The sequence below is a fragment of the Crocodylus siamensis genome, chromosome 2 (assembly GCF_052110815.1).
Source record: "Crocodylus siamensis isolate JL-2025a chromosome 2, ASM5211081v1, whole genome shotgun sequence".
Taxonomy (NCBI): Eukaryota; Metazoa; Chordata; order Crocodylia; family Crocodylidae; genus Crocodylus; species Crocodylus siamensis.
Genome location: NC_143396.1, coordinates 281,133,989 through 281,158,875, shown reverse-complemented (window position 1 = coordinate 281,158,875; position 24,887 = coordinate 281,133,989). Strand labels below are relative to the sequence as shown.

Genomic DNA, 24,887 nt, shown 5'->3' with positions numbered 1-24,887 from the left:
CTGGTCACAGATCTATGAAGGAGGCACTGAGAGGATGTAGGCCTCTTACGATTTTTTTTTTGATTTTTTTTTTTTAAATGTAAGGTGTAAGTTTGCAATAGTAGTTAAATTTTTAATAAATAATTTTAATAAAGATTGTGGGTTTCAGAGTACCAAATAGTTTTCAATCATTTCAGTCTAAGAAATCATATATGGATATCTAGCATCTACTGCCTGTTGGATTCTTAGTGTTGGAGCAGCATATTACAGACCTGACTAGATAACTGTATAAGCAAAAATCATGGTGCAGTTCAGATTTCAGGCACACAGTAGTGGTTTGAGTATACATTATTTTTACTAGCTCTTCTGATAAACATGATTGGAGAGACAGAAGTGGAGAGGGATTCCCTTAGGAACAGCACAAGGATTCAGGACCCAAAGGCTGGGGAGTCTTGTTTCCCGAGTGCCCCCACTTACCTATCTCTTTGTGCACTGGGTTTTTCTAGCCATGAGAGGAAGGAGAAGGGGCTGAAGTGGCGAGTGGCAGTAAAGGACAGCTCTGCAACTGGAAATGTTGGAAGGAAAGGCAGTAGTTCTTCTCTGCCTTCTCTACCCTATGACATTTGTTAAGGGTGAAGATCCATTTCTGTGAATCGCAGCGGCCATTACCAGACCTGCAGGATGCTTTTAGAGGGGGCCTGAGCAAGAACTGGGCTTGGAGTACAAGGGAGAGTGCCTTCCTCCCTCTGTTTTTACGTGATAGCCAGTACCGTAGCTTCTGAGCACAGTAGTTCTTTGAGTTTCCTTTCTCAGTAACCCTATGACGGAGGGAAGTGCTTTGATCTCCATTTTACACATGAAAAACAAAGGCACTGTGAGGCTACGAGACCTTGATGAAGGTCATGCAAAACTGTGTGTTGGAGCGGGGACTTCTGGTTCAGGTGTCCGATGTTCTGGCTTAGTATCCTAACTGCTGGAGTCTCTGAGGTCTGAAAGGGGATGGAAACTCCAGTAAAGCATACAAGACTCTCTGGAGGCTTGGTGTCTCCACTAGGTAAGTCTTTGATGGATACGTTCCTTTTTTCCTCCCACTGAGATAAGTCTTTGCAAGAAAAAGGACAAGGCTTCCTTTTTATTAGAAATGAAAAATTAGGTCTCCAGCAGTCATTTGACCTGCACCAAGCTTGCTGGAGCCAGCATTCCTGAATGTTCCCAATTAAAAAGTTAGTTTCTGAAATGAGATGTCAGTCAACATTTTCATGGTCCTAGCTAGGGAAGTTCAGGGAACTGAAGCAACGTTTGTGGGTGGTTGTTGTTTTTTATTTCTATTTGCCTTTTTTTAGTTACTTTTTAAGTTTAAGACTGAACTGTTGAATCCAAACTACATTTTTTGCATAAATAATAAGCCAAAAAAGTAAGTGAATTACGCTGTTCTGAGATTATGTAGTTTGATTGAAAATAGTCACGCAGAGCCTTTTGCAAGTGTTATATCCATTGTATTTCAATATTTTAGTCTGCTGGGATTTTTCTGTGCTAAAAAGTGGCAAAAGGTATTACTCTGAACTCTGAATGTCACATTTCTTTGGAGGGTCATGATTCATTTCAAAATGTGATGGGGAAATTGTCTCTGACTCAGTTCTAGGTAGTTTTGAGACTCTCCTGACTTTGGAGGGCAAAGGTAGAGGGAGTGGGTTTTAGATGGGAGAGTGGTGAAGCAAGGTGGGCTAACAACAGAAACTTAAATGCATAATGGTTACTCTTGCCTGTGGGTGCAGAGTGGTAGCACAGAACAGTTGTGGCAGTGGGGAAGTATGGCTGGAAAGAGAATTGAGCCAATTAATCAAGCAGATAGAAGTACCAGCCTCTGGATGGCAGTAGGCTGAAATTATTTTAAAAACAAACTACTCTGTGCCAGCAACAAGAGCCAGCACAGTGGACAAAGATTTTTCCTTCCCAGGGCAGAGTTAAACATCTAAAAATCATTTTGGATCAATCTGGACTGATTGGCAAGCATTTGGGAGACAGGACTGGTTTGGGTACTAAATGAACTTCCATGTGAAAAGGGGGATTTGTCCATTTTCCACTGTGACAAATAACACATCCTTTTCCTTGCTCTTCCATCTCTACATCAGGAAGTAATGCTGACAGGATGCTGGCTGTACTCTCAGGACCCTGGTACATTTTACATTTTACATTTAAGATGCAATTATCCTGTTAATTGTGCCATAACATAAATAGTAACCTGGCCGCACATTCAAGTCTGGGTATGGTGTGGTAAAACAGTAAACACACCCACAGAGTTATTTCATATAAACTGTTTAGCATTTCCATGGCTTGTTTGCATCGCTCGTTAAATTGAATGTGGCAGATTCGGGCTAGCCCATGTCAGATACTGATGCTTAGCTGAGTACAGGGCAACCCTAGGGTCTGGGGCACACCTGTTCCCTACCCCATTGGACTTTGTGGGTGGAACCAGTCCCGGACCCTGCTTCCCTGTCTTATCCCTGGAGGCAGATATGGGGGCACTGTGAGCGTCTCTCTCATCTTGGGCTCATTGCACCCCGATCTTTAAAAAGCAGGTGCACAGGCGCAGCTTTTAAGGGTCCTGGTGTTCCAGTACCCCAGGATCTGGGAACCTCTTCTTGATCCCACAGTCCTCGTCCACAGGGGATGTTGGCAAACTGCATGTGGAGTCTGGAATGAGAAGAGACCCCGGGGTTGGGGAGAAGTTTCTTTGTCTTGGAGTCTCGGAGCATGGGAACCTTGAGTAACTGCTTTCTGACATCCTTGGCAGATGGGGACCTGGGCTCAAGGAGCTTCTCTGTGGTCCCTGTGCACCAGGAATGTCAGAAAATGGCACGTGCATCCCAGCTGCACACACTGTTTCTAAAGGTCCCAGCATGTGATGGGACCCTGGGGTTGGGGATTGGGGTTGCCAATCCTGGCATCTTTTTGGGACCTAGAAGAACCACTGCATAGCCCAGCTGGGCTGTGCACACAGTTTTTACTCATTGTGGCACCTGGGGACCCTGCGATCTGGGAGGGGCTGATTCTCCATGCCCAGTAGCCTAGCCAGAGCTGCTCACTGTGAGGTTTTGACAGTCAGCTGATTGTCTGCGTGGCAGAGACTACACTGGGGCTGGTTCCAGACCCTGCTTCAGGCCCTGGCCCCAGCTAGCAATCAGCTGATTGTTGGTTACCCAGCTTTGAATTTTCTGGTGCAGGGGACCCAGGTCCCTCCTACACTGTCATGTGAAGGACGATTGGGTTCTAATCTCCAGTCCAGAGCTACGCATCCTGCCATGCATGTGTGGCGTGGCGGGAGAAACGGTTGTTGGGAGGGTGGATCAGATCCCACTGTGCCTTGAAGTGAATGTCTGCCAGTAGCCAAAGTGTGAACTCCTCTGACTTCTCTGTTAAGCAAAGCAGGGAGAAGCTGCTAGGAAGAGTAAGAAGAAAAAAAAATCCCTGTGCTTCACACACTGACATTAGAGAGAGAGAGAGAGAGAGAGACACTGGGGAGGTGGAAAGAAGTGGGGCAGGTAATTTGGATCTCAGGGAGAGGGCGCAGAATAAAAAGGGTAGGGGGAAATCTGAGGCAGTAGGTGAAACCAGGAGTATGGTGTCATCGGTCAGCTTTATGCACATTCTGGTCCATCTTGGATTATTTGTAGTTTCCTTGTTAAATATTTCTTCTAAGAAGAAAATTACCTAGGATATACTGGAATGAACAGAAGTGTTCAGCCCCTGGGGTGAAAAGTGGCTCTCAGATCCTCTGATTGTCACTTGAAAAAATTTTCACTTGTGGATGACTATGCTGTAGCAGAAAAATAATGTGTACAATTGCCATGCAGGTTTTCCCTGCAGGGTGTGCTGTTCCTGGGAGTCATTTCAGCCTTCCATTATTTGGGGTCATAAGTTTAGCCAGTAGACATTTTATGTGATTTTTATTATTTTCTTGTGAAACCTAAAAAAACCCCAACCCAAATTGTAGAGAAGGGCTCCTTTTCAAGGCTGTCAGCTTGCTGTGCTCCTCTTTGAAGCTTCATGCTAACTGTCTGTTGCGGGTGGCGATACAGTGGCATTGCCAAATTATAGGGGGAGGGAAAAACTGCAGCAAGTGCACTACTGGTGAGTGACCCACTTACAAGAGCAGCACTAATTCTTGTATGTTAAAGCATCCTGGGAAATTCAGATAAGAATGTTGATCTCTACAGTTAATAGGATTTTGATATGTAGTGTCCGAAAGAAGCAGAAAGTTCCTTTTTTTTTTTTTTCGGCTAATATTTTGTTTAAGAAGCTTGCTTTATCTGAAGGTTGCATTGCTGCCAAGTTGCTGTGAAGGTTAGAAACGTAATCCTGGGCACTGGCAGTGAAGAATCAGATCCTACCCCCTTGGAGTCGATGGCAAAATTCTTATTGGCTTCAGTGGGGCAGGACTGTGCCGTGTTAGTTTTCAGCAGTCTGTTGCTACCTAACAGATGGCTCAGACTTTCATAACGCAATATTGAGCAAAAGTATCTGCAACAGATTTAGGGAGAATAACAACAGTGGATGCCCTGTGAGAGATGAGAGATTTGTCTGGATTCGGTATTTTGGTTTTTTTTTTTTCCCTTTTTAGTCTGACATCCTGGAGAGTAAGGGCCGAAATAATTCTGATTCAATTGCAGGTTTCTTTTAGTCTATGAACAGTTCTTTTCATAGTATGCGTGTAGGTCAGCTTGACTGCTGCTGAGAAACATAGATAGTGTTAGCAAGGGATTCATTGCTTATAGATCACATTGGTTTTTGTTATTTCTCTGCTGTCAGGAAGAAAGGTAACTCTGTGGTCCTTGAATGGTAAAGAGGAGCCACTAGAAAAATAAAGGGCACTTTTTGGTCTCTGGTGTGCTGCTGGAAATCTGGGGTAGCTTCACTGAAGTTTGTGTAGCTGCTGGAGATTCAACCCGCTGCATAACCGGACAGAAAATGATTGTTGTTTGCCATGTGGATGTGCCTGGAGCCCCTCTCTGGAGCTGAGCATTGTACAAACAACAATTAATGGCTTCGGCACACAGCAACTTGCAGTCTAAAACCCTGACCCAATATGCCCTTGCAGGAATTAAAGGGCCTGCTTAACTCCAGTGGATGCTTAGCATGTCTCCTAATGAGACTCTAGATTTTTTTTCCTAATATTACTAGGTTTTTAAGTAAATCCTTGCTTGGGCCTTAACACCTGCAATATATTTTAGCATTTTTTAAGTTGCTTTAAAGTTTATGTACAAAAGAAAATGATTGGCTTGGCCTTGTGGTTAGCAAGAGCCAGCTACTTGATCTTTAGGTTTGATTCTTATTTAGCCTTGGAGTAACAGTACTAAATAGCATATTGATCTGATGGGAGGAAAAAAAACCCTGTTTATTATGACTCTCTGGTACTAATCCTGGAGGCCAAGTGAGGAGCAGTGTAAAATGACTTGTTCTGGAGCCTTGTGTAGCTGAGGATGTGCGAGGTGTTGACTGGATGTTGAGGTAAAGAAGTCTTCCATGAAGAACCCCAGCAAAGAGAACAGGGATCCGATACTTCGTCTTTATAGGTTTCAGTAACAACAGCGGTCAATTGCTGCATTTGGGTAACTGTTAGACTTGTGACTGAACATGTCATCACTACTCTGTGCGTGCGTGCTTGCATGTGTGTGCATAGATCGCTACTGTATGTTGAATACTAATTTTAGAAATCAATTATAGAATTAAATGCCCTTTTCCATTAAAAGTAGTTTTGAAGATTAGGTGTATTTGCATTTATAATAGCAAGTCTTAGACTGTTAAATGCTTTCCCCGATTAACGTGAAATATTATGGGATAGGATCCATAAAAGCTGCTGCAGTGTTATCCACAAACACATTTACATTTTGTACCTTGGTGCAGGAGCAGCAGCAATACCCAATTTTCAGATTTGTTTAGGAGATTGAGTACTACATGTCACTAGGTTTAAGAGCTAACCTCTAATACAGAAATCAGACTGGACCACAGCTAGAAAATTAGTTAAGCCTCTAATACCTTGAAAACAGGATATTTAATTCAATTGTAGCTGTTCACTGAGAACAGCATTTCAACTTCTCAGCTTTCCAATAAATTTTGTGAGCGGTCTAAAAATTGACCTCTTGCATTTTAATGAAGCGTAAAGTTTAGGAAATGTTCAGGTGGATTTTTCTGAGAAGTCTGGTTTCTTCCTAGGCTTGTTATTAGGATTGTTTGCTAAACAGTCTGTGTACAAATAAAACTCCATCTCAGCAATAGTATTAAATCAAGTGTTTGTTTTAGCAGTTTTATAAACTCATGCAAAATATTATTGCAAATGGAGACTTTGCTAGCCTTTCCATTGTTTGTTTGTCGTCAGTGCACATCTGTGTCCTTCCTAAAAGGTAAATAGAAAGTCTCCTGTGAGTTACAATCAGTGCAGCTTAGTGCAACAGTAAGCACAGAAGATGGAAGAAAAATGTGGCAAGTGCTTTCTTTTTCTCTCTTTTTTTTGGAGCGCAAAAAATGGATCTCTGCTATGTACCTGCTTTTTAGGACTGGGAAAAGCAGGAGTCCAAAAATTATCAGAATCTTGATTTCCTAACAGGCACTGCCTCTGCAGCAAAATGTTTCCATAGCCTTTCTTTTGTTTTTGAATGCATTAAGATGTCAAAAGAATTAACCAAAATAACCTGCTTTTAATTTAGTAAATTATGTATTTTATTCAGCACTTAAATACCTTGATATAAAGTGTGAGTTACAAAACTTCCTCCTGCCTACCTTGCGTGAGTCATTAAATCTTAAATTTGTCCCATTTGAGAGAATTGCTTGCATCTGCATAAAGGTGTTAAAACCTTATTGAGAATAAAGTACTTATATAAAAACAGAGAGATGTTATTTTATTCTTTTGCTGGAGAAGCAACTTGCCTGTCACACTTCTTTTTCCCATTTTTTTAAAATCCTATGTTGATGATCAGGGATTAAGAAACTCCAGGTTGGTGCGCTTTGCTTATATATATTACTTTGGCAGGTGCTGTTTATTTACAGTGGAGAAAGCATGTCTTTGAATAGGCACTACTGTCCTAACCACACAAGTGAAAAATCAGAAAACCCTCTCTCTCCTTAGGAAAAGAGAACAATGCTACGTGTATTTATTGTATTTAAGTACTGTGCACTTATTTTACTCATTCTTGTCTGAACTCTGTTCAGCAACTTCTTTACTCACTTTACACTATTTTCCTGTCCATGGTTCCATTGTTCTTTCCTCCATGCCTGTGAGTAGAATTTAGTCCATGTCATCAGAAATGAGGGAAAAGGTATGTTCTTAGCTTTAATTATCTGCATTGTTGTACCTGCTTGTGTGCAAATGACAAATTGTCTTGCTTGAGGTAGGAACACACCTCTTTTTCATAGTGAAGATGGCTCCTCCACAGCCAGCTGCTAAAGCTGTGGAAATGAAAGCTGCTGGGTTTTTCATTGTAGCCTTGTTGGTCTAAGAACATACAAGCAAGGTTCTTTGGGTAGACATGATATCTTTTATTAGACCAACTGAATAGTTGGGGAAAAGGTTCTTTGCAAGCTTTTGAGTGCAATCACCCTTTTCCAGGCATAGGGAGTCTCTGTTGTTCTGAGAGTCCAAGGAAATGATAGTGCTTTCCGTGCTGTGTTCTTGGTCTCTTGACTTAGTCAGATTCTCTTCCTGTCGGGCCAAAGAACAGATTTCTCTGAAATTGAAGTTTTATCAGAGGGTTTCCATTGAAATTACTAATGGACCATCCTTGACTTGGCCAGTCTGCAGGAAAGTCTTCAGGAAAATTAGGGTTAGTAAAAACTACCAGATAATGAAGCAGCATTGTTGAAGAAATCCATTCCATAGAGACAGCTGGAATTTACAGTTGTGCCTGGATCAATAGATGAAGCAAGAGAACGTTTTACATGTTAGTTAATAGAAGTTGAATGCAGGTTTTCCCAGGTGCATGCCCGTAGTTTCTGCAGAATCTTTTTTTATTGTTTTTTCTTTTCTAAATAGAAATCTCCAGCCCTCATTGTGGCAAAAAAATCCCTGTGCAAGTAGAAAACAATTATTGCATACGGGAAAGAATTCACTATTGCCTTTCTGTATCTTCAGCCCAGTTCATCTAGTGTCTCGGTTGTGGTACCTAGTCTTTGCAAGAAGAAACAGTGAGATTCTCCAGGCATCAGGGACACTGACAAACTGGTTAGTTTCACTCTGCTTTAAAGTGAAAAAGCTGTGAACAGAATGAGACAGTGAAGCAGTTCTCTTGAGGGAAGGAGGGCAGTAAAACAGCAGTTGGAGGAAGGGTAGATTAGAGAGAAGCCCTCTTCTCCATCAGAAGAAAAAGAAAAAAACCAGGAGATTCAGTTGCAGGATGGTGCGAAGAATAGAAGCGTTTCTTCTCTTCAGCAGTTGAGCAGTTGAAGGGAGTGGTGAGTGTGTGGGGGGGAGGATTGGCTGCTACTTGTCTGAGAGTGGGAAAATACTGAGCTCTGATTCCTTTCCTAGTTTTGGTGCTCCTTGGGCACACCTACATGTTCATTAATGCATCTTTGCTACTGTGCATTAAGTTTTAGTACCTTTAATATAGATAAAGAAAGGCAGAATAGCTGCCCTAATATGCAGTAGCAAACTTTTTTTGTGTCACTTAATGCGCAGTTAGACTAATCATACTGCATATTAGCGCATTAGCATGGTTTTTGCAGTGACATACTAATGTACTGTAGAACAGTCCACTGCTCATTAAGGTGTCTCATCTAGACATGCCCCATGTGTCCATACTGCTATCCTCCAAAACCTGGGATTGCTGTTGAGTAACAAGCCCTGCTTATTTGAGCAGACACGGAGCTGGAGCAAGTCTTTCTGCTGAGCAGCGTGCTCAGGACCCTTCTAAACCATTCTGCACTACTTAGTTCCTAGGTGTAGCAGAAATGAATAGATGAGGCCTGTTTATTCAGCAGCAGTCCTGTGCTCTCTGTACGTGGCCTTTGATTCTCAGCAAGAACGGTCTCTGGATGCTGGAACCAGGATGGATTTGTTTTAAATCAAATCTGTTTAAATCACTGGTCAGGAAGCCTCGATTTAATCATGGTTTTCCACAAAAAGTGCATTCTTGTTGCTTGATATCCCCCCCCATTCATTTAACTTCTTGAAACTTTGCATTTGTAGAGAGAGGTAAGGGCTTGACGCTGTGTACCTCTTGCAGAGAGACAAGAGGGCTGGTGGGTAGGTAATCAGGTCTGCTATCTCTCATCTCCATATACTGCTGTTAACAAGGATGTTATCTCTGGAGATAGAAATCCAGTTTGAGAGCTGAAACTAAGCATCACAGAGATGCTTAATGGGAGTTTCTAGACAGCACTGAGTCCCATCCCGTAAGACTGGGCCCCTAATATAGTCCATGTCCTGTTGTGACCTATTTATAAAACTTTTCTAAAAAGGTTACATGAATATATCATCCCAAATAGTATATAATTAGAAGTTATAATTCCTATTCCATGATGATAGATTTTAGCTTTAACGCATCTTAAATTAGAACTATATAGGTTTTTTTAAAAAGTCTTAAGAAATAAAAAAAAACAAAAACCCATGATTTAAATGAAAAACCTATTTAAATAACAGAAGTCCTATTTTTTATTTTTAACAAGTTGATTTTTTTTTTTCAGCCCGGCTGGAACGCTTTGCTTTAAAATTTATTCTTCTGGTCACTTTTCTTGTGATCAGGAGCTTATCCCAAATCTTTTTTTGGTCACAGAAATATGGAAGATTTGAGAGATGGGTGAAAAAAGATTGGGAAGAAGAATGAGCTGAAGTAGAGAAAGAGGGAGAGAATGTAGAGGAAACATAGGGCACATTGCAGGAAAAAGAAACTATGGTCTAGTACCAGTTAGTTTATAATGTGCCACCGTGACCTGCCTTTTGCCCAGTAAAAGAAGAAAGCAGGACAGAGAGGAGGTAAAGATCTAGCAAGTTATGTTTTAAAATCTCATAGAAAATGAACAGTGTTGCTCATTATAGCTGGTACAAATGCAGCATTCTAAAACGGCAAGGAATAAGGGTTGTAATGGGTGTGGGGTAGGATATGTTACTTCACCCTGGATAGTCCTAGTTCTGTTTATAGTTGAAAGGGTTTCTGAGGCCTGCTTTGTAGCAATATGGGGAAGATCAAGCAGTGCGGCTCTGTTGTGATGCTAGTTCTACCATTGGCCCCCCATCAGCACAGGAATAGGCACTGCATGTCACACTGAAAACCCTGAAACAGCTTTAACTAAGCCCTCAGAGCTGCTCTATTGTAATAAGGATTTCAGATGCTCTTTGGTGAAAGTTTGATCACTGGATTCCTTCGTTGTATAGGAATTTGCCATGTTCTCGTAATCAGGTTCCATTTAATACTTCGTAGATCAGTCTCTTTCCTCTCCCTTCATGTCGTAGCTGTGCGTGTCATTACTAAATCTCTTGAAATAATCAGTGTAAGAGGTCTAACTTTGTTATTCTATAAGAGATGCTATTTTGTTATGAAAATTCAGACCTCTGCCAGTTGATGGTGCATGTACCTGGCAATATCCGGCTTTTACATAGATTTTGTAGGACTTAAAAAAATGTGAAAAAGGATCATTGTCCCCATTTAACAGATGGAGAAATGGAATCTTAGTAGAGAGGCGATGTGCCTTGTTCAAGGTCGTTCAACAGACCAGTGGCAGAGCTGAGAACAGAACTCGCATTTGACGGGGCCCGCTCGTTCGTGTACCTCGCACTGCACTTGTTTGGCACCTAATTCTGCTTTGAAGCTGCATATTAAATCGGCTGACCTGATTTTGGCCTTTCTCCATTTTCTAGCTGGTAAATGAGGATGTGGAATTTGTGTCTGCAGCCTCTTGATTCCTGATGCATAGGCAGGAGAGTTCCCAGTCTGACTTTCAATACGAAGTTCAGTTTGCAGAGCTGGCACTTAGAAAAAGTTATCATTTTACTGGAAAGCTGAACAGATATGACACTGAATCAGTGGGATGCTGTAAACATGGAACCCATAATGCCATTCTTAGTCATTTTTCAGAGCAGAGCTGTATTTTCACAGATTGCAATCTGTTCTGGAGAATGCTATTTGAAATCACGCTGCCTGGTCACAATAGAACTATTGCAATGCTGTGTAAAAGGAGCCTGACTAGATCTTTTCCAGCATATCATTGGCAGTTTTTATTTTCCCAGAGGCAGATAAGTACATCATTACTTTTTTTTTTTTTTTCCTGCGGGAAGAATTTCAGTAGCTGAGATAAGTTTACAACATCTTAAAAACTGATAATGAAAGAACAGTTTCTGTGCTGTAAGAGAGACATGAGATAAGTGTTTGACATCGTTGGAGGATTAAAGAGAAGATAATGTAGGATTAAAAGTTTCAAATGACACTTCAAGCAAATATTCCCCATTTTCTATCTTGATTAAAACTGTTTAATGAAGGTTGTTAACATTTAAAAACTTGAGAAATGCCGTTTGCAAGTAAATTAACTTTATTGTGGTGTTCACCAACTGATGCCAATGCTACATTGTGTTGGAACGCTTTGTGACTTTTCTGTTTAAGCACTGAAAATATTGAAAACAGTGTCAACAGAATAGTAAAGTCTGACAAGTGTAGAATTGCAACAAATTGCTTAATGAAAGTTTCAGTGTCTTAAATGCTGAAATGTATACACATGCTTCATAAAAAATTAGCTTTTCTGTTACTCATTTCAGAGTACTTCATCAAGATGAGTCACTGATAAATGTGTAAATGGATCTGAAATTGACACTTCCTGAATTTTCTCAAATAGTGAGCACCAGCATATATTAAGTTAATTTAGAATAAATTGGAACAAAATTCAATTCAATTCAAAATTGAATGAAAAAAAATTAAAGCTTGTTATGATATCATTTTAACTGTGCATTTTGGATAATTCTGTGACAAAAAACTAGGATTTGAAGTGAAGCTGAAATGAAGTTCAGCCTTTAGTATAGATTTCTCTGTTTTCATGATAAAATTTTCATTAGGTTATTCAGCTCTTGGCCTAGTCTGTTGTTGTTGTTTTTTTTTTTTCGATGGCTGGGCAAAGTTCTGTGCTGACTTGCATATCATAACTGATAATTGTAGGGTTGTTTGTGGTGTGAGACAGGGCAGAATTTAACCTTCAAAAGGGAAGACAAATAGCTTCAAGAATAATTCCTCACTATAAAAAAAATAATGTAAGAGAGAGCCCTCTGCTTTGCTTCACAAGGGAAGTAAGCATCCTTATCCTCACTGTACAGGTGGAGAAACCAGCACAGAAAGGTTGAAGTGACTTCTGCAGGGTCACCCAGCAAGACAGTGGTAAATCTCCTTGATCCCATGTTTCATCTTACAAGAGAATCATTAGTAAGGAAATAAATGGAGTAGAGTTATTTGTTTCCCTCTCTGTATATAAAACTTATCATATGCCTTTGAGCATGCTACCAGACCGCTGATTTATCACAGTGAGGTTTATTTTTCTAACCCTGATTAGTTTCTGATCCTTGCCTTTAAAGCTAAATTAATAATACCATCCCAGAAATGTTAGTTCTTTTCTGACTAATGACATCCCAACTTTTTCCTGCTAAATGATGCCTGCTCAAAGCCCAAATTCAGTCTTGGCCCAGAAACAACTTTTTTAGGCATAAAATACTAGACTTCAAATCTGGAACAGTTTTATATCCAAAAAAGGCTAGGAAATGTGTGTTCCTACCCAGTTTCACAAAATGAAGTGGCACTTGCATCTAGGCTGCTAAACATTGGAATACAAGTTTTAGGACTAGAAAGACTATTTGTGATGGTGTTTTTGGTGTGTTGTTTTTTTTGTTTTTGTTTTTGTTTTTATACTTTCTGTCTCTGAGCCCTGTACAATTGGGCTCATGGTAATTACAGTACATGATCTCATTGGCAAAGGAGACAGAAAAATAGTTCAAATACATATTTAAACCCCCCGGTATATGCCTAATTTCTTTTCACTCGTGGCATATACAAAGTGCATTGTTTCAGCGTAGTAAAAGTTTCTGTAGTAATCATTTGGGCTAATGTTTAACTTGTGACTTCAGCCCTTTGTGAGTAATGTGAGCCCAAGCAACATAGTGCGTTTCTAGTGTAGATAATAAAACTTGTAAACAGAATACTGAAATGCATATGTGAACATATAGAGATATGCACTTGGATAGGTTTCAGCAGTTGCTGCATGTGGTATTAGACACTAGTTGTGTTACCGGGTCAGTGTGGTTATATTCACTTTCATATAAGAACAGTAACATTTTGATGCAATTTGTGGATGGGTGCAAGACTCCCTTTCAAAATTGGTTGGGAATTTTTGTTATAAACTTTAGATTTATTAGTTCTAAAATACTTCTGCAATTTCAGTACATTGCAACTGGTTTTATAATAAAGTTTTTACTCAGCAATTCACGACACTGAACAAACAAATGTGGAAAGGCTGCGACACTACTGTGAGTTAGTTTCACAGTTAATTCTTTTATCTTGTGCAGAGGAAAACATTCATATCGAGTGTAGACTCTTCTTATTTAGGCATAAGTAGATACTTTTTGAAGGGATTTAGGTGTGCATCTTCCATAATTGTAATGAAAGATATGGATAATCCCTTAGACTGTGTTTTGAAGACTTCATTTTACAAATTGGTTGTTGCACTGATTTAACAAGCATCACTAATAACTCCTAACCTACTAATTTCAGCACCAATCTGCATTTATTGTCCATAAAAGTGAGACTGGTAAATGACTCTGGTTTGATATGGACTCACAGAGTCTTTAACTTTGATTAAGATACAAGACTGTTGTAAGATTTGGGTGTCTATATTGTAAGAGTTGCTTAATTCATTTCCCAGTGGAGAGCAATCCATACAAGCCAAGCTCTTGTGATTGGCATGTTCAGTGTCAGAATGTAACATATCTGATGATGTAGACATTAGGGTTGGAAGGACCCTCAGAAGATCATTGGGTCTAGCCCCCTGCAGGAAGTGAGTTAGGGTCAAAGGATCACAGCAAGATAAGCATCCAAAAGTTTCTTAAAAGGGTACAGAGTAGGTGCTTGCACCACCTCTGGGGGGAGTCTGTTCCAGGCCTTGGGAGCTCAGACAATAAAGAAGTTTTTCCTTATGTCCGCCTAAAATGGTCTTGCAGAAGTTTGTGACCATTGGACCTTGTCATCCCTTGGGGTGCTCTGGTGAGTGGACATTCTCCTAAATCCTGATGTACACCCTTTATGTACTTGTAGGCTGCCACCAAGCCACCCCTCAGCCTGCGCTTCTCCAGGCCGAAGAGTCTTATGGCTCTCAGCCTCTCTTCATAAGGCCTGCCCTCTTGTCCTCTGATCATGCGTGAGGCTCTCCTCTGGACTCTTTCAAGCTTTTCCCTGTCCTTCCTGAACTGCGGAGCCCAGAACTGGATGCAGTACTCCAGCTGCGGCCTCACCAAGGCTGTCTTGAGATGCATTGGTAGATGCAAGCCAGAGTTTTGTTTGCTTTGCTGGCTGTAGTATCAGATTGGTGGCTCATGTTCATCTTGTGATCAGTCATGACTCCCAAGTCTCTTTCGGTCGTGGTGCTAGCAAGTGTAGCATTGCCAAACCTATAAACATGATGTGGGGTTCTTCCCCTCTCCCCCCTCCCCTGAGGTGGAGCACGTTGCATTTCTCCGTATTGAATGCCATCAGGTTTTCCCCCACCTTGCAAGCCTATCAGGGTCAGCCTGGATCACCAGCCTATTCTCAGGCGTGGATAGTCTTCCCCAAAGTTTCATGTCATCAGCGAACTTGGCCAGTCTGCTTCTGACACCAGAGTCCAGATCATTTATAAAGACCATTAAAGAGTACAGGTCTGAGAGCGGAGCCTTGGGGGACCCCATTGGTCACCATGCACCATGTTCATAGATTCACAGATATTGGGGTCAGAAGGGACCTCAATAGATCATCTAGTCTGACCTTCTGCATAGGCAGGAAAGAGTGCTGGGTTCAGATTACCCCAGCCAGATGCCTATCTAACCTCCTCTTGAAGACCCGCAGGGTAGGGGAGTGCACCACCTCCCTCGGGAGCCCATTCCAGATTTTGGCTACTCTCACTGTGAAGAAGTTCTTCCTAATGTCCAGTCTAAATCTGCACTCTGCTAGCTTATGCCATTATTTCTAGTAACCCCCAGGGGCGCCTTGGTGAGTAGAGCCTCACCAATTCCCTTCTGCGCCCCATGATGAATTTATAGGCAGCCACAAGGTCACCTCTCAACCTTCTCTTGCGGAGGCTAAAGAGGTCCAGGTTGATTCAGTTCCATCAACTACCACTCTCTGGATCCAACCTCGGAGTCAGTTCCCCAGCCATCAGACTGTAGTGTAGTCCAGGCCACAGTTTCCCAATTTTTCCATGAGAACATTGCAGAATACTATGTCAAAGGCTTTTTTCAAGTCCAAATGCATGATATCAACCTCTTCCCTTTTGTCCAGGTGATACGTCACATGATCATAGAAGGAAATGAGATTGTAGTGGGTAGGTCTTGCCCAACCAAACCTGTGCTGGCTGTCCCTTAGAATATTAGCCTGTCAAGAATGGTTTCTTTGATAACTTTTTCCCAAGATCTTCCTAGGGATTGAGGTCAAACCGATTGGCCTGTAGTTTCCTGGGTCTTCTTTCCTGCGTTTCTTGAAGATGGGCACCACATTGGCCCTCTTCCAATCTTCAGGCACTTTGCCTGAGTGCCCTGAGTTCTCCAAGATCCTTGCCAGTGGCCCTGCTATGATGTCTGCCAGTTCCCTTAGCACTGTTGGGTGCAGTCTCTCCAGACCAGCTGATTTGTGGGTGTCCAGCCTCTCAAGGTGCTCCGTTGCAAGATCTATGCCAATGGTGGGCATATATTAATCCTCCCCCTGGTCATCCCACATCATGTTAGGCAGTGAGGTCCCTTTTGGGCTGGTGAAAAACTGATGGAAAATAATCATTAAGCAGATTGGCTTTTTCCTAGGTGTTGATGGTCAGCTGCCCGAGGTGGTTAAGCAGGGGTCCAACGTTGCCCTTGTCTTTTTTCCAACTCCCCACATGTCTGAAGAAGGACTTTTTTATTGTCCTTGATTCATGTAGCTAGTTTGAGTTTGGTTGCAGCCTTGGCTTTCCTAGTTTGCTCCCTACAGGTGCAGAATATTTCTCCTTAATGGTGTTTCCCGTCTTCCTTTATAAGCCTCTCTTTTTAAATGTAGAAAGTCCATGAAACATGGAGAATTAACTGTACTTTTAAATAATCATGGCTTTCAGGGCAAGTTAGAATGGGACAAATATTGTGGGGATTCTTGCTTTTCAGTTTACTTATCCTCTGGATACAGCAAAGTTTGGTAACGTTGACAATTTTTAACATAAAATATTTAAAAATCTATGCATATGTATATTTGCATCCCTATAAAAGAGATTCTTGTAATGGGATGACTAATACAATCATCATTGTCTTGTGTTAGATTTTTGGGAACTTGTTAACACATTTATTTTGGACTTTTAATACAGGAACCTTGCAGGTTTTGAATGCTGATCTTTCCATCAAAGGTAACCAGAAGGTCATCAGTCAAAAAATGACAGCTTTGAAATTTAATTTCTTCTGTATGGCTGTCAGAAGAAGGTGAGTCTTTAGTGTAGGTGAGGGGTTCTCAGCCTGTGGTCCGTGGGGCCAGAGATGGCTCACTGAGCTTTGTGATCTGGCCCATGGGGCTCCCCAAGGTCCTGAAATCTGGCCAGGGTTTGGGGAGCAGTGGCAATTAATGCTACCACAGTTTCTGGCCCCTCCTCTCCAACCACCAATTTTCCACGTCCTTCAGACCAGATAACATGACCCTATGTGTGGGGGATCCTTCTGGCATGCATGGGGTTGGGGCCCAATTCAGCATGCGTGGGGCCTGATCTGGCATGTGGGGCTGGGTCCCATACACGCTGGATTGGGCCCATGGACTGGATGTGGCCCATGGACCCACCATGCAGCACTCATCCAGCTTATGGGGCAAAAAGTTTGGGCACTTCTAAGGAAGACGGATTGCTGCATTGGTGTCAGTTTTAAAATAAGATGAATATGCATTGCACTTGCAGGTGTTTGGTGTCTATACAAACAGAGACTGAATTCACTGGTAACAGCAGTTAAACATTGCTTGAGGGTCAAGCAGATCTTGTCTTGATGCTAGCATAGCTATGCAGCAACAGCCAGAGCCTTCCTCCAAACAAGGTTATCTGTTGACATCATTATTCTTTAAGGAACACTTAATACCAGTGCATTAGACTTAGATTTACCATGTGCATGTAAACAGAGATGTAACGCTTGGCTTCTAGCATGGAAAAAATAAAGAGCTCTCTCTGTATTTATACGCTGCAATTTATTGAGCAGGGTAACAGTACTTTTCAAGAAATACATGCAGGCATTTTTTGTCAGCAAACCAGGGCAATGTTTTGAAGAGGCTTTGGCCGAGCATGGAGTTTACATGTTGAAGACAAGGAATCAGTTTAGGGTGATAGTGGTCCCCACCATCTTTGGGGGTGGACCTCTTGCTGAGGAAGTCTGGGACCTAGGGTCTAGGCTCTGAGAGTGAGAAAGTACAACTTTCCCTCTCTGACTGCCCCAACTGTTAAGCTATAGGTAAGGCTTGGAATAGGTAATTTCAGGACTTACCTATCTATAGATAGATATCAGTTGAACACAATGTTTTATTGATTATATTTAGAATTTAAAGCAGTTTGGAAGCCTACCTGTGCCTCAATTACTGTAATAAAATACATTCTAAATTCCTGTAAATTTTGGCATTTGACTTTGGGTTTTTTATCATGGCAAATCAGAGCAACACCTACTCCCGTCACTTGCCAGGATGCAGGTCCAGTTGCGGCTGTCTCCACCCCACTGTTTTGTGGCACTGAACAGTCCTGATATGCTGGTGCCCCTCACTCTCTACCCTTAACTCCCTTTCCCCCTCCCAGCCCTGCTGGAGGGGGCTCCCAGCCATAGCTGTTGGGGTCAGGGACCTAGGACTGCAGCCCTGCCCTCGCTCAGCAGAACCTGAGCCCTGGCTGCTCCCCTTGGGGGTTGACAGCTACTGCAGTGGAGTGGAGTGTGGAGCCTGCTCCCTCCCCCGTGGGTGACACAGCTGGAGCAGAGCCTGTGGAGGTTGCGGGGGGTGGATGCAGGCTGCCCACTGTGGGCTCTCTGCCTGGCTGCCGTTCCCCTGGGGTCTGTGTGGCTCTGCAGCTGAGACCTGGTGTGGGAGGGCAAAGCAGGGTAGGTGGGAAGGCTTGGTGTTGCTGCTGTGAGCCCTGTGCCACCATGGTGAGGTGCCCACTGGGCAGCAGTGGGGGCAATGGTGCAGAGTTGTGCACCATCTATATATCTATATCTAGATATAGATGTAGCCCTGTGCAGTAGGGCAGAATTGTGTCCCTTGCTGCTGCTAGGCGGGCAGAGGGCACCTTACCATGGTGGTGCAGGCTGCAGCACCAAGTCTCCCTGCCTACACTCTCCCCTGCCATGCTGGGTCCTGCCTGGCAGGCCATAGATGGCCCTGGGGGGAAGGCAGCAGGGCGGAGAGCCCTGAGCCCACAGCCTCCAGCCTGCATCTGCCCCCACCCATGCACAAATCTGGGGGGGGGCACATGCCCCTCATGCCCCTCCCCAGCGGCAGGGAGCCAGCCTCTCCGATGAGCTACCCACGGCTGTGTCCTGCTCTCTGCCCAGGCCCTGTTGGGCGCATTCTGGCCCCTTGCTCCATGCACCACCTGGCTAAGCAACAGCCCCAGCCTTGCCTGCCTCCCTCCCTATGGGAGCCTCTATCCCCCACCCCTAGACTTACCTGTGGGAGCTGCTGTCCAGGCCGCATGACTACCATGTGTATGTATGAGCGGGCACATGCACATGGTGCCCCCTGCCTGACCATTGTCCTCTTGCCTCTCCAGACCCTTGCGGGCTGGTACTCTGCCACAGGTCAAGTCATGGGTGTGCTAAAGTGCTGTGTTACTTTGGGCAGGTCAGAGAGAGGTAGTTGCTGTTAGTTAGGCAGGCAGAAGGCAGGATAGAGATGCAGGGGAGAGAGACCCAGTGAATCGGAGCAGGTCACTTTACTTCAGTGCTTCAATTTTCCCTTCCAGCCTTTGTCCCATTCATCTCGTCAGACTGCAAACACTTCAAGTCAGGACTGTTTCCATGCTCCTTGTATAGAGTCCAAGGCTTTGTCTCTAGGTCAGTGGTTCGCAACCTTTTTGACTTGAGCCACCCCTTGGAAAATGCCAGCTCTTAGTTTCCACTTGCCGTAGTTCTGTTGCAAAGAACATGGAAAGCTTTCAACAGGGCAGAATTGTGGATTCCCATTTGAAATTTCCAGGTTTATTTTTGAATTGTGTTTGTATACCTGGCAGTGCGAATTGTGCATGGCACCCCGCGGGACCATTGAAAGGATTTCCAGGCACCGCAAGGTGCCCTGGCACCTTGGTTAAGAATCACTGCTCTAGGCAGGACCATACTAATATTTGATCCTGACTTTAAAATGGGAGGAGAAATTGGTTTAGTTTTCACCAGTGTTTTGGCATTTCATTCAGCTATTTAGTGATTTTTACTTTTTCTTCTTTTAACATAAACACATGCTGAAGTGTTGTTTTTTTTTAAGCACACAAGAGATTTCACATTTTTAATCACAGTTTTAGTTGGTTGTAATGCAATTGTTTGCACTATGGTTGTTTTTTGTTTTGTTTTTTCTTAACAAAATCCCTACAAGACAATAAACTTGTGTCCTTTGCGGATGGTAACTTTTATTGACACTGCATTCTCAATAATGGGGTATGGCTCTTTTTTTTTTTTTTCTAGGAAGATGCATTATAATCTCAATTGAGGAATCTGACATGCAATACTGAGTGAGGAAGGAAAAAAATCAAATAACAATGATTAAATTTGGTGTTTGGAAAGCAATCTGCAAAAGCCTGAAAATTCAAATAGCAAAGCTCTTGCAATATACAGCTGATAGATGCTCACAAGGCAAAGGTCTGTAGTACTTCAGGCGCAATATCATGAGAGAGTCTGCATGAGTTTTCTCTTTTCTGTAGCTTTAGTCGGACCATTAAAATGAGAGTTGAGAGGTTTTTTTGGACTACATTGTGTCGAGTGGTTGTGATTTACTTTAAATAGATCTTCTGTGATTTAGTCTTCAATGCCTGTCTGTATATAACTTTGCCAAATGGCAGTCTTGCCTCCTGGTAAAAGATAACACTGAAAACAGAGGGCATTTGCGAATATTTAGAATTGCTTGGACTATATGAAATGAAAACTGGTCTAAAGTACAAATGCTGGTTTGTTTTTGTATTTCAACTTAAGGTTTCCAGTGCTATTCATTCCTTCATGAACTTTGTTTCCTATGGTGCTGGGGATGAGATCATTAGTGCTGTGATTCACTAGGCTCCCACACTATTCAGATTCATAGATTGTAAAGCCAGAAGGGACTGTTGTGGTCATTTAATCTGACCTCCTGCATAACACAGGCCAAAGGACTTCCCTGAATTAAATCATGTTTGAACTGGAGCTTGTCTCATAGAAAAAAACAGCTGATGTTGAATTTAAGATCATCAGTGATAGAGAATCCACCTCAAGCTTTAGTAAGTTGTTGTTGTTTTTTAAGTTACAAAAACTGTTGAGGCCTGGGAATCATATTTAATGGTTGTGTTGATCAATGAAATTCCTGTGCTTATATGGTGATAATTTCATGAGTGTTTTTTCCTATACAAACAGCTTTCTTTCCTTCTGAAGACATTTTCAGGGGCTTGCTTTATAGTGCATAAAAAAGCAATTTTTAAGCTTTAAGGAAGAAACATATTAAGATTGGTTTAAAATATGTATCTGTCTGTATATATATAAAAAATAAAAGAATCTGATTTTTTTTTTTTTCAGTTGTTGTTGCAAGTTCTCCCGAACTTTTCCACCCTTCAGAAACACAATGGCATAGTTTTCACAAGTACTTCCTGTTGATAATTGCTTTCACAATATGCATAATGTAGGCCAGCTCATTGGTACTGAATGACTCAAATTTCCCTTACCCTCTTGCATCACTGTGGCAACCATGCATCTAATCATGGAGAGACTGCTGCAGGCTAGCTTAAATAAGATCCAGAAACTCCATGTTTTTACTGTGATCTTTTGCTTAAATTTCAGCGGACCCTTGAGCCAGCTTCAATGGGCAAAGAGAGAGCACAGGGGTCAGCAACTCCCTGGCACGTGTGCCAGAACATGGCACATTAAGGCATTTTTGCTTGGCACGTGTGCACTGCACTCGGGTCTGTGAAGCCCTGACTCGGCTTGTTGCTGGTGGCGGGTGCAGGGGCAGACGGCGGGGAAGGGGCCTGGGCTGTGCTGCCACAAAAAGGATCAGGCCCTACAGCTCCCCTGCCATCTGCCCGGGCCCGGCATGCCAACATCTTTTAAGTAGAGTTTATGGGTGTCTCTGCCCAAAAACATTGCTGGCCTCTGTGATGCCACGTGGAAGTGGCGATATTGTTGTAGTGCATTGCCTCAGTGTTGCCTGTATTTATGGTACTTGACTCCTACTGAAAATTAAAATTCTTAGCAATATCAGATGTATATCTAACTGAATTAACTACATTGAGGGTTTTTAACTAGTTTCTTTCAGAAGCTGAGACAAATTGCATCTCACTTTTGAAAACTGAGACCTAAAGTACTTGTTACAAATAAAAAATGGGAGCCTAGTGGTCACATTTTTAGATTCTGTTTGTGCATGAAATTAGCCGACAGTGTGGATATGTTCTATTCAGGAAGGCTATAGTGGGTGTAACTTTTAAAAACCAGCTGCATTTGTTTGTGTGTGCATGTGCATGATAGGGGAGAGACCGAGACGGACAGACATGCTAGTCTCACTGTGATTGAAAAGCAGCTGTCTTTTTGTCCCATCCATTTTAAAGTCTGCTTTTTCATTTTTTTTTTTCCCCTCCCTGCTAAGCAAGACCAGTCTAGTTCTGACTGTTTCAGTAGTGCTTTGCTTGGATTTCTGTTTTGCATTAACATTTTTTTTTTTAATGGGTTATTGTTTTTGCGTGGTCTTGCTGCTGGTTTTAATTTTTTAAGATTACTAAATTTATATAATGAATTTCAGATTTTATTTCAGAGATTTGCAGGGATCATTTCTAATAAAAAGCTCAGCTATATCGTTGTCTCAGGTTATTGAAGTTTACCTTGTACTGAGAATATTAGCATGGTATGATGGGTAGAACTTTGTTTTTATTTATTTTATTTTCTGTTGAACATCACAAATGTTTGCAGATAGAAATGTGAAGTATTGAATCCTGTATAGTTTTAATATAACATGGGGATAAAAATGCTGAGTGGAAATGAAATGAATGGTTGTACATAAATTTACTGGGATTCTACTTTATCCAAGCTGGTGGTATTCATAGAAAAATGTCTGTCCACAGGCTAAGAGTTGCACAACTGCACATTGGATTATTCTGTGATAACTTACAGTAATTACTTTTACCATATTTTTTGATCTGTTATGTTCACGTTGCCCTTTTCAGTTGAATTGTTTGTTTTTTAATGCTAAAACCAGAACGTTTTCACAGTATTTATGCCAAACCCAGTTAGCTATCATATTTTCTCGCATATAACCTGTACCTTTCTCCCAAAATCAGATCGGGAAAAATGTAGGGCGCTCATTATATGCGTGGAAAAAATCTCCCTTTGGGTCTGGACATTTGGCAGCAGGGAAGGAGGGACAGGGAGTGCTGGCAGTATTAATTGACATGTCTCCCACCCCTGAATATCTGGAATCCATGGTAGCCCCCTCTCCCCAGCAATGTGCTGGACCTGGCTGGAGCATGGGACTGGACATGTGGACAGATCCTGTGCACCGGGTGTGGAGCCACTTGCCAGGTTGGACCGGGCATGGTGAATCCAGGACTGCAGACTGGCTCTGGAGTTGGTGTGTGTGGTTTCCCCACTGTGTGGTCCCCAGCCTCCCTGTAGCTGGATTGAGCCCTGCCAGTGGTGGGGCAGCTGAATCAGGCCTGCCCATGAGGTTGGGGCTGGTGTGTGGCTCCGAGCTCTGGCCTCTGGTTCCCAAGCCCCCTGCTCTGGCGCGTGGACCTGGCTCCCAGTCCTTGTGTGCAGCCCACAGCCCTGGAGACCTCAGGTCATTACCCATACTCTGGGCTAAGATATTTTTTTCCTTTTTGGGGCCTTCTGAAAATAAGTTCACGTTGTATTTGGTGATGCTGTATGTGAGCAAATATGGCAATATCAGGTTTTGTCTTTATTCTCATAAAAAAGGAGTTTAAGGAAAAAATAGCTTTGATAATAGCAGCAAAGTGTAGAATCTTTATGCTCACACAGCTCAGCACATGGTATTAAGAAGAATTTGTTTAAGAAAAATTATTTTTCAAAAAATATTTAAATAAATAAACTGCTGTTATCTGTATATTTTTATTTTGTTATTATGCAGTTATTATTTTGGCAGCTGCAGATTGTTTATCTGTTTTTAATTTCTGCTATTTTTCCCTCAAGGTAGCATAAGAAAAGAAACCATTTAATAGCTTCAGAAAAATGTAATGCTGAAGTCTTTCTTGTAGTTTTGGTCTTGTTTGGAAGGTGTTTGGGTTTATTAATGAATTGTAGTTTGTATTTCTACATAATAAAGTAGTCTATTCCAACTTTGGAGCCTACACCCTCCCCTTCTCTTTATGACTCAAGTATAAAAAATAATGGGAACTGATGTGAAGACCCCTATCCTTCTGGAAGGAGAAGAGTGAGCTAGCGCGGCATTCTCTTCCTGCCCCTGGAGGGTCCTCAATCTTTCTAACCTGTCAGCTAGTTTTTATTCTGTGGATTTTTATCTGGTCCTACTTCGGCTCAGTCCAATTATCAAATGACTAATTAGATTTAAAAAAAATGAAGCCATCATCTCTGACATACCATCTGTGTGGTTTTTTAATTTTTTTAAATTTTTTTTAAACGAATACATATACAGCATACATAGTCTTTGTTCATTACCCAAGGTGTTGCTTGCTTCTTAAGGGACCATTTTAACCCTTCCTTTTTATATCTGTCTTGTCTAGAGTGACATCACATGCCCTGTTGTGACCGTAGGCAGAACTTCCCTCAGGTGCTAAACTAATACTCTGTTAGCAGGAATGTGGGAGCAGACTCCTTAACCCATTTTTTATGCTGCTGGCCTGACTTGATTTCTATTTCTTCCTTTTTTAGGTGCCAATCAGCTTAACAAGCATTATCACATGTATCACATGTAACATTCATATTCCTTGACTTTTTTCACAGACATGTTACTTGACCTCAGTGACCTCCTTCAGGTATTGTATCTGTTTTTGTTTAAGTCTTTTGTTCAAACATTAAACCTTAAAACTGAATACAAGCAAAGAACTACCAATGTGTAGTATTTAGGAAGCTGTAATTATCTGTTTCCTTAAAGATTCCGGACAGGAAAATCATAGAGCTTGTAAACCGGAGTAATTGTTCAGTGAAATAAAAGCTCAAGTGCTGCTTTTATTTTTTAAACTTCACAAATAACAAATCAACAGTTAGTACAATCTTTCCATCAGCACTTACAATGGCATTGCAGTGCCACAAGGTCACATTTTACACATTTAAAAAATAACAGCTGTTAAAGACATAAATAACTTTTCTTAGTAGAAATGCCACTTAAATGTATTAGCAAAGCACTAGGGCACATTTTGTAAAATGTATTTTAAGAGTTATATACACTTTAAGCATGTGGATATAGAGCTTTGTTAATGAATGTACAGATATACTCTCCTGACATATTGTAACTATTTTGCATACAATACAAGTAGGATGGTAATGTCTATATTTGTCTTCCCAGCTGTCTGTGTAAATGGCATCC

General features: G+C 41.9%; 1 protein-coding gene across 4 annotated transcripts in view; it reads left to right on the top strand.

The window, feature by feature from the left end:
• BRF1 (BRF1 general transcription factor IIIB subunit) overlaps positions 1 to 24,887 on the top strand; it is a 248,210-nt gene that overhangs the window by 71,412 nt on the left and 151,911 nt on the right. For 3 of the 4 annotated variants that reach the window (XR_016440380.1, XM_090034172.1, XM_090034175.1), the window contains exon 4: positions 24,305 to 24,336. The exons of the other annotated variant lie outside the window; for it this stretch is intronic. Coding sequence is in view for 2 of the 3 variants with exons in the window: in XM_090034172.1 (XP_089890298.1) it covers positions 24,305 to 24,336 (32 nt within the window). In the remaining variant the exon portion in view is untranslated. The remainder of the gene's footprint in view (positions 1 to 24,304; positions 24,337 to 24,887) is intronic. 4 annotated transcript variants of the gene reach the window in all.